This window comes from Gigantopelta aegis, chromosome 9 (assembly GCF_016097555.1).
Source record: "Gigantopelta aegis isolate Gae_Host chromosome 9, Gae_host_genome, whole genome shotgun sequence".
NCBI lineage: Eukaryota > Metazoa > Mollusca > Gastropoda > Neomphalida > Peltospiridae > Gigantopelta > Gigantopelta aegis.
The window spans coordinates 31,853,995-31,864,381 of record NC_054707.1 but is presented as its reverse complement, the minus strand read 5'-3'; the positions used below and the strand labels follow the sequence as shown (position 1 = coordinate 31,864,381).

General features: G+C 40.8%; 1 protein-coding gene across 1 annotated transcript; it reads right to left on the bottom strand.

Moving 5' to 3' along the window:
• Positions 1-927: 927 nt before the first annotated feature.
• LOC121381529 (KRAB-A domain-containing protein 2-like) lies at positions 928-9,130 on the bottom strand. The gene is made up of 3 exons (XM_041510855.1): positions 8,927-9,130; positions 2,872-3,789; positions 928-1,056 (listed from the first exon to the last, which is right to left on the bottom strand). Exons 1-3 carry the CDS (start codon positions 9,128-9,130, stop codon positions 928-930), a joined length of 1,251 nt encoding a protein of 416 aa, XP_041366789.1.
• Positions 9,131-10,387: the final 1,257 nt, after the last annotated feature.

Here is a 10,387-nt window from a genome sequence, read left to right as displayed (position 1 = left end):
CATATAACTATTCCATGCTGCTTGATGATACTGTGCTAAACAGTATATATATATGTGTGTGTGTGTATGTGTTTTCTTATTTAAAATGGTCTCGAAAACGTGGTATTGTAACAACCGAAGATTTGAACTGATTAGCAAAAACACTACCGTTAAGAAATGACAAAACCTTCATTCTAAAAGTATGCATTGATTCATAACAGTAGCCGATGTGTATTGTTGTGCTGGAGTGTCGTTAGACATTCATGAATAACTACAAATTCATATTTATTTAAATGTGGAATACAGCCAGATAATATCTGTACATTCTGTATTCAAGAAGCTGGAAAGACAGAACATTTAATTTTGAATTGCAGTTAATCACAATTGTGGCAGGATTTTAAAATACTTAAAACCAGTATCTATTACAAATATTGTATCAGATGATATGGTACTAGGAAATCCAAAATACAGTATTCTTTTTAATCACTTGCTACTTATAATAAAACAGTACATAGACAATTGTAGATATAATAAGAGAAGGCTAATTTTTGGCGAAGTTTTGAGAAATTGAAAAATATTTATGTAATTTATCATCATCATCATCATCATCATCATCATCATCCGTAGTTTAAATAATTTGTAATTGTTTTTATTCCACTATTAATTTTATTATTTTAAAAATACAACCAATATTGAATAAAAAAGAAACACTCGTCATTTTTGACATATGCTTTTACGTGTGAAAATATAAGCATGTGATGTTTTATAAGACTGTAATCGTTTATTTACAAGTCACAGACTGCATTTTCCGAGGGCTGACTAAAAGGTTATATGTTACCTTTCATGGTAGTCTCCTGAAAAAACAAACAAACGTCTGCCAACGGTGCTGCGATATTTGGATCCTTCTGGCGAAGAAGAAGTCATCCTCCTCAACAGCGAAATTCCTGCCTAATTATCAAATTTGTGGAAGTCTAACGGTGCTAGATCCGAGGAATACGATGGTTGATCGAAAAGCTGGAAGCCACAGTGACGGAGTGCAACCACGGTGACCATCGAGATGTGAGCAGGTGCAACGTCCTGGTGGAACAGAACACCTTTCGTGAAACCTTCACCAAGGACGGCACATTTGTCAGGATGTAATGCATTCTTTCTTGCCATATGCCTACTTCACTGCCTATGTATACTCACGTCATGCACCCGGTTCCTTCCATCGACACCCGTCGGTGGAATGAATGAATGAATGAATGAATGTTTAACGACACCCCAGCACGAAATATACATCGGCTATTGGGTGTCAAACTATGGTAATGCAAATAAATAAAGTGGTGATCAACATCAATATAAAAATTCAAGACTTAAACAAAAACAGTAAAAAGAACTGTGCAAAAACACAAATATCACAGAATTTTATGGATACTGAATTTTACTCAAAACTTCAATTTTGTGCTGTATTGGCCATTCTCAAAGAGAATGTTACACCCCTGCACCACGGTGAGGTTACAGCACACGCAGGGGCCCCGTCGGTGGACCCATTGGGCTATTTCTCGTATCAGCCAGTGCTCCACAACTGGCGTAACAAAGGCCGTGGTATGTACTATCCTCTCTGTGGGATGGTGCATATAAAAGATCCCTTGCTGCTAATCGAAAAGAGTAGCCCATGAAGTGGCGATAGCGAGTTTCCTCTCAATATATGTGTGGTCCTTAACCATATGTCCGACGCCATATAACCGTAAATAAAATGTGCCGAGTGCGTCGTTAAATAAAATATTTCCTTCCTTCTCTCTAACGGCCACTCATGTATTATTTTCTATATCTTCACAGACAACCCAGCTGGTAAATAATAACTATAATAATAGTAGTAACAAGAAATAAATGATTCCGCACACAAGATAATCTTTTCTTATTCAAATCATTGTGTCTGTTTAAAGAGACATTCCTGAGTTTGCTGCATTCTAAGATGTTTCCGACTAATAAAATATTTCTACGATTAAATTTACACATTAAATATGTTTTCTTGTTTAGAATATCAGTGTCTGTATATTCAATGTGTTTCTGGTCGTCTTAATATTTGTAAGAAGCCCAAACTGGATTTTGTCTTCAAATAATTTCGTAAGTACGAAAAAACAATATCTTACGAAATATGATGAAATTTAACCTGGTACAAACAATAGAACGATCAGAAACACGTTTAATATACAGCCACTAATATTTTATGCAGAAAAATATATTTGATATGTAATTACAATCGTTAAACGAGCTCTGTTAGTCGATAACATATTAAAAATTGCAGCAAACTCAGGAATGTCCCTTTAAGGTATTTGTGAACATGCTCAAATATGCGTTTATTCGTATCACCACTGAACGTGTCTCGACAGTTTAATATCAATGGAAGATTAATTGTTTCAAAACTGTTTAGAGATGTTAAAATAATTTGTCTTATCTGGTTATAAACATTCAAAATAATGATGAGCGCTTTCAAAGTAATGTCCAGAATTACACGGGGGATCCATAGTAAGTGCACTGTAGGTCTACATTTAAAGTACTGCAGGCATATCTTAATCTGTTATGTAAACATTTTGTTTTCTATGAGTGGAATAATGACACTTTATAAACATCAGGTGCTACTACCTTTTTTAAAAGATAAAATTCGTTCAAATTTTCGTATTTGCTTTTAGACTATTCCAAAGATCAGTTGTTGAATGTATAAATGACATTTTAAATAAATTTATTCTAGCAAAAGGAACAGATATATCTTCCTCAGACCATATATGTTACAGGTGTAAAATTGGGCAATCTGTAGAATGCCTGAATGTTTCAGGCAATCTGTAAATTGCCTGATTCACTCAGGCAATCTGTAGATTGCCTAACTATTTCAGGCAATCTACACATTGCCTGACTTTTCAAGATAATTTCACCAAGATCCTCTTCAGACGCCATGCGTTCCAGAATGTCAGCTGATAAGGCACAGGTACGCAATCTAATTCGTGCATCAGTACCGAATAAGGCCTTGTATGATGTCTGCTTGATGCCGGAATGATAACTGCAGTTTTTCTGGAATTGAACAAATCTCAGTCCCACAGACCAGTCTGTTGAGTTGTTATCACCAAGCCATGCAATCAACCTATCTTTCACATCACAGTTCAGCCCTTCAACGGATCCTTGACTATGAGGGTGCCGAGGCTTGCCGTGAACCATGAGGAGATCGGGCCACAGAACCTTGAGTTCTGTGATGACTGATGCAGTAAACTCGCTGCCATTATCACTCTGTAGAATCTGAGGGGCACCGAGGAGCAGAAATATGTCCATCAACCGAAAGGCTACTTCTGCTGCACGTTCAGATGTTAGTGGGCACAGGACACAGCATTTTGTCAAATGGTTTTGATAGACTATGATCCACTTGTATGGTGCCTTTGTCATGGATTGCATATCAATTAGATCCACTTGCCCTCGCGATCCAAAATCCTTTGATAATATCGGTCTCACGACAACCCCCTTTGTTGTAGCACGTTTTCTTTTCTTCTGACACTCAATGCAAAGAGACTTGAAGAGTTCAGTGCTTTCCCTCATAATGTTCGCATATCTAGACCAAAAAATAACCATTTTGTGGCGACCACCATGTCCATTTGAAATGTGAGCACGCTTGACGATGTCATTCATATCATCAATGTTGACAAAGTATATTGGTTCCTCTGTCAATTTCGCACGCTTACGAATTAACTTCTCCACATCACCACATTGGAGTATTTCGTACCATCCTAGAATGTAGTACTGTCTATCAGTTTTTAACTTGGCCGAACAAGCTTCCTTCAACTCAAATATCAATTGGAAATATCCTCTTTCAGCATCAGTACCGACTTTGCATCACTGACCTTCTTTGCTAGAAGCAATTCCTTAAAAGGAACATCCATTAACTCTGCCATTGCTGCTCAGCAATGATATTCCTGCATATCCATACTGTATTTATGAAGAAACACCTTTACCATGGCTTCTAATCCGTTACAAAAACATTCAAATACTATATTAAGACAGATTAACATAAAAAAATATCATGAACATATGTTCACCTGGCTTCTAATCCTTTAAAAAAGCAACAATCTATTACAAAGTAATTAACCGTTACGATTATTCTGTCAAAATATAGAATTAACAGATGAAGACAGTGTGAGATTAAAAGTACTTGTTTGAACCTTAATTACTTTGATGTCAAACGTTTTGTTAGGTTTTGGGTTTTTTGAAGAATGTCTTTGTGGAGATTTTTCTTTGAAATAAATTACATAATTAAATAATATTGTATCTTGTCATTAGTTGTGTATACCTTTATAACAATTGCTGTCAATGAATGATGGATCTTTCATTTCAGGCAATGTGTCGAGAAATTATCTTGAAAAGTCAGACAATGTGTAGATTGCCTGAAATATTTAGGCAATCTACAGATTGCCTGAGTGAATCAGGCAATTTACAGATTGGTTGAAATATTCAGACATTCTAGAGATTGCCTGATTTTACACATTGCCTATAAGTAGACACGTTGTTCAACTGCTGACTAAATAGTCTGGAGCCATACCATTGATTACGTTGACCATAGTACATAATGTTCTGGCCTTTCGGCATTCAGAAGGTGTAGCCAAACCTTTTCTAAATATAACACCTTTCTAGATGAAAACAATGGTAAACTGGTTATTATCCTTGCGTCTTTTAACTTTTCAGAATCTATTACTAAACAACCAACTCCACAACTACCTAATTATATATATATATATATATATATATATATATATATATACTCTTCAAAAAAAAGAAACGCAAAAGGGTACAAATGGGTTATAACTCCGATTTTATGTTTCCTACCGGTTCATGCTTTGTGAATATAAGGTCATTGCATGTCCCAAACACATTCCCACGGTTACATTCGATAAAACGCAGCTACTGTACAATAAAGTTCCAAAATGTGAATATTCGCAAAAACGCAGCCACGTGCAAACCATGTCACCACTGCACGTGCGTTGTCTGCACGTGCAACATGAACACCGACAGTATTAAAGTGCAGGGTGTTCGCTTGCCTGGCCTCTGTATCTGGCCGACAGTTGACAATCCAGGACATGCCACGTCTCAGTGAACCGCAGAGAAACAATGCCATCGGCCGACTAGACGCAGGCGAATCCAGAACGGCCGTTGCCAGGGCATTCCATGTGTCCCCAAGCACCATCTCCAGACTGTGGGACCGTTACCAGCAACATGGATCAACACGTGACCTCCCTAGATCCGGTCGACCACGGGTCACTACCCCCGGGCAGGACCGCTACATCCGGGTACGCCACCTTCGGGAACGATTGACTACTGCCACCTCCACAGCCGCAGCAATACCAGGTTTGCGCAGGATATCCGACCAGACCGTACGGAACCGCCTACGTGAGGTAGGAATTCGTGCCAGACGTCCAGTTCGAGGTGTCATCTTAACACCACCAACACCGTCGACTCCGACTGCAGTGGTGCCAGATTCATCGACAATGGCCTCAACTGCGATGGAGACAGGTGTGGTTCAGTGATGAGTCCCGATTTCTGCTCCGACGTCATGATGGAAGATGTCGCGTGTATAGGCGTCGTGGTGAACGTTATGCGGCAAACTGTGTGCAGGAAGTGGACAGATTCGGCGGGGGTAGTGTCATGGTGTGGGCAGCCATCTCACACACTGGCAGAAACTGACCTGGTCCACGTGCAGGGCAACCTGAATGCACAGGGCTACATTGACCAGATCCTCCGGCCACACATCGTTCCAGTTATGGCCAACGCCAACGCAGTGTTCCAACATGACAACGCCAGGCCTCACACAGCACGTCTCACAACGGCTTTCCTACAGAACAACAACATTAATGTCCTTCCTTGGCCATCGATATCACCGGATTTGAACCCAATTGAGCATCTATGGGACGAGTTGGACCGACGCCTCCGACAGCGACAACCACAGCCCCAGACCCTGCCCGAGCTGGCAGCAGCCTTGCAGGCCGAGTGGGCCACCATCCCCCGGGACGTCATCCGTACTCTGGTTACTTCAATGGGCAGGCGGAGGCCACACCCGGTATATATATACTCTTCAAAAGAAGAAACGCAAAACCACATTGTCGTAACATTTGGAGAATTGATTTAATTATTGAATGGTGAGTCCGATAATTACCAAATGTTGCAGGATTGTTCACAATTCACTTTAGTCCATTGTGAGTAAGTGATAGGACACACCACCAAGGTCAAGGTCATCTGGAGTCAATACCGGGTGTGGCCTCCGCGTGTGTTGACAACTGCCTGGCACCGCCTGCCCATTGAAGCAACCAGAGTACGGATGATGTCCCGGGGGATGGTGGCCCACTCGGCCTGCAAGGCTGCTGCCATCTCGGGCAGGGTCTGGGGCTGTGGTTGTCGCTGTCGGAGGCGTCGGTCCAACTCGTCCCATAGATGCTCAATTGGGTTCAAATCCGGTGATATCGATGGCCAAGGAAGGACATTAATGTTGTTGTTCTGTAGGAAAGCCGTTGTGAGACGTGCTGTGTGAGGCCTGGCGTTGTCATGTTGGAACACTGCGTTGGCGTTGGCCCATAACTGGAACGATGTGTGGCCGGAGGATCTGGTCAATGTAGCCCTGTGCATTCAGGTTGCCCTGCACGTGGACCAGGTCAGTTCTGCCAGTGTGTGAGATGGCTGCCCACACCATGACACTACCCCCGCCGAATCTGTCCACTTCCTGCACGCAGTTTGCCGCATAACGTTCACACGACGCCTATACACGCGACATCTTCCATCATGACGTCGGAGCAGAAATCGGGACTCGTCACTGAACCACACCTGTCTCCATCGCAGTTGAGGCCATTGTCGATGAATCTGGCACCACTGCAGTCGGAGTCGACGGTGTTGTGGTGTTAAGATGACACCTCGAACTGGACGTCTGGCAGGAATTCCTACCTCACGTAGGCGGTTCCGTACGGTCTGGTCGGATATCCTGCGCAAACCTGGTATTGCTGCGGCTGTGGAGGTGGCAGTAGTCAATCGTTCCCGAAGGTGGCGTACCCGGATGTAGCGGTCCTGCCCGGGGGTAGTGTCCCGTGGTCGACCGGATCTAGGGAGGTCACGTGTTGATCCATGTTGCTGGTAACGGTCCCACGGTCTGGAGATGGTGCTTGGGGACACATGGAATGCCCTGGCAACGGCCGTTCTGGATTCGCCTGCGTCTAGTCGGCCGATGGCATTGTTTCTCTGCGGTTCACTGAGACGTGGCATGTCCTGGATTGTCAACTGTCGGCCAGATACAGAGGCCAGGCAAGCGAACACCCTGCACTTTTATACTGTCGGTGTTCATGTTGCACGTGCAGACAACGCACGTGCAGTGGTGACATGGTTTGCACGTGGCTGCATTTTTGCGAATATTCACATTTTGGAACTTTATTGTACAGTAGCTGCGTTTTATCGAATGTAACCGTGGGAATGTGTTTGGGACATGCAATGACCTTATATTCACAAAGCATGAACCGGTAGGAAACATAAAATCGGAGTTATAACCCATTTGTACCCTTTTGCGTTTCTTTTTTTGAAGAGTATATATACATACACACATACATTATATATTATTAATTTAGTTTTTAATTAACCTACATGTATTTATGTAGTTTCACCTAGTCTGTGTGTATGCCGTGGTATTAGTGTCTGGGTTTTTAAATATATTAAAAAAAAAAATTCTAGTGTGTATATCGTGTGCTCTATTGATGTAAGACAAATTCCTTATTAATAAATTATTTTATTATGGTTTTCAATAAACGGTTACATAAATTTTGTATGTTTTCCACGTAATGTTTATTGCCTGGGTTATAACAATACCTTGAAAACTGTTATTGCACGCTACTTACGTCACGTATCGCTATAGCAGCTGCAAACATGCAACAGTCGCCGTTTCTGAAATGGACATTAATCCACCTCGCTGTCTCTGACGTCGCTGGATGTAATTACGGTCGATTGTGAAGCAATTGCAATCATATTTAATGTTTGTTCAAAATAATAGTTTATGGAAAGAAAGAAAGAAATGTTTTATTTAACGACGCACTCAACACATTTTATTTACGGTTATATGGCGTCAGACATGGTTAAGGACCACACAGATTTTGAGAGGAAACCCGCTGTCGCCACTACATGGGCTACTCTTCCGATTAGCAGCAAGGGATCTTTTATTTGCGCTTCCTACAGGCAGGATAGCACAAACCATGACCTTTTTTGAACCAGTTATGGATCACTGGTCGGTGCAAGAGGTTTACACCTACCCATTGAGCCTTGCGGAGCACTCACTCAGGGTTTGGAGTCGGTATCTGGATTAAAAATCCCATGCCTCGACTGGGATCCGAACCCAGTACCTACCAGCCTGTAGACCAATGGCCTACCACGACGCCACCGAGGCCTGTCTAATAGTTTATGGATAATAAATAAATTATAACATTCGCAGGAGTGCCATTCGAAATTTATGAAACACGTTTGGGAATTGTGTTATACCCCTCGCTTTCGTTCTGGGAATATAATACTTCTTATACTTTGTTTAATACATTCCGTATAACACTCCCGCTCATGCAGTAATATATCTGTATATATTCCTTTTATCACACTGTACGAGACAATGTTGACACGATGGTTTTAAATAGATGCATAACACTGTACAACACATATGCAGGTAAAACGTTTGTTAAACGTATAGGGAACTATTAAAACTGATTCCTTTGTAGAGAAAAGTGCAAACAAGACTAATTGCTTAAAATTTGAAGTTAACATTGTGAAAAAAATTACGAACACTGATTTAAAAACATTAAAAAAATAGATAATGCCTAAAACTGAAGTCTGGACGATTCCCCACATCCAATAAAACAATCAAACTTTTTGGATTAAAATAACACTGAAAAATATAACAATACAATATGTTTACCATTGTGTCATTCCAAATGAGACTGATGGTGTAGTTTGGAAGTATTTCCGAATTGTTGTTGATGAGATCGATGGCCAACAATATTGGTGCCTGCGTACGATGACCTCCGTTCCATCTCGTGCCTGACAGCGCGAAAAACCCTCCGATGTGTAAAACCTTCTGAGCAGAGGCAATCGTCATTAACGTCATTAGAATCGGAGACATAATCCACCCGTCTGTCCACATTTCATAAGCTTTTGTTTAAAAGAAGCTCACGTACTGTTGAAACACACGTAAACCTTCAAACAGTGTTGCTGCAGTCAGCTTTTAACACACACCCTTCGACATTTCCGACTAAAATAGACACACATTAGTTTAGTCAATCTTGTCCTCAGAAATCCCGTAATTACACATCAATTTAAAATCGCTTTAAATAGTGTGCCTATTGTGCGAGTTAATTAAGTCAGGTGAGCGTTCGCTTGAACACCACATAAATAGCAGTACATCTAGTTTCCTAAATTAACACATATAACTGAATAGTTATTGGTCAACTAATACTGATGCTAAAGGGTATCGATCGAAATTTAATGAACGTATTTTACCCATGAGGACTGCGGATCACGTACGAATATTTGTCATTTATGACAGAATTATATTTAGAAAGATTAATAAGTGATAATGTATTTACTGCACTTGGCCGTCATTCAGAAAAGTGTTCAAAGGATTGAAAAAATAGACCACACCATATGTTCAGCAATCAGTACTGACAAATCATCATATGACTCCCAGTTAGGCATGAGTTCTTAATTCAAATAACGCTATCTACCTATACGTTTTTAGAGCTATGAAATACAGTTTTTATTTATTTATATGCTTATTATTATTATAAAAAAGTTTATTGACCCAAGAAACAAATATGGTAGTGTTAGGGTCGGGGCCCTGATACCACTACCGTACAGTGGAAACATGTATGGGGTACCTGTAAGAAAAGTACTCGAATTTTGTGCGGAACTAGGGTAGTCATAGACGCTACCCATTATCTCAGAAATGAGCAGCTGGAACCCAAATTTTTCTGATAAACTTTAAGGGTGTGGGGTGGTAGTATTTATATCCGTGGCGTTTATGTTGATTGAGCCATATATGTTACTATTGTCGTCTATGGGATTTTGATTTGGTAGTATACACCCTATAGACACTCATATCACAGTTTATTAAGTTCTTACATGGCAAAATGAGTCAGCCACAAGGTAAGAGAAGAGAAAGCGAAATCTAAGCCTGAACCCAGTAAGGTAAAATCATTTGAGAGAAAACCAACTCAAGCTAGTATGCAAAACATTTCGATCCATCCATCCATCAATCCGTCCGTCCATCCATACATCGATCCATCGATCCATCCATACACACAAACAAACAGAAAAAGACATGCAAGCATACATACATACAAGAAAAAAGGGGCACATTGGATCGTTAAAAGGGCATCTT

Coding starts and splice junctions, on each gene's coding strand:
- LOC121381529 (XM_041510855.1), bottom strand. CDS start 9,130: ATGTCTCCGATTCTAATGACGTTAATGACGATTGCCTCTGCTCAGAAG. Junction 3,790..8,926: donor TCATTTGGAATGACACAATG/GTAAACATATTG, acceptor TTGATATTTGAG/TTGAAGGAAGCTTGTTCGGC. Junction 1,057..2,871: donor AAATTATCTTGAAAAGTCAG/GCAATGTGTAGA, acceptor CTGTTCCACCAG/GACGTTGCACCTGCTCACAT.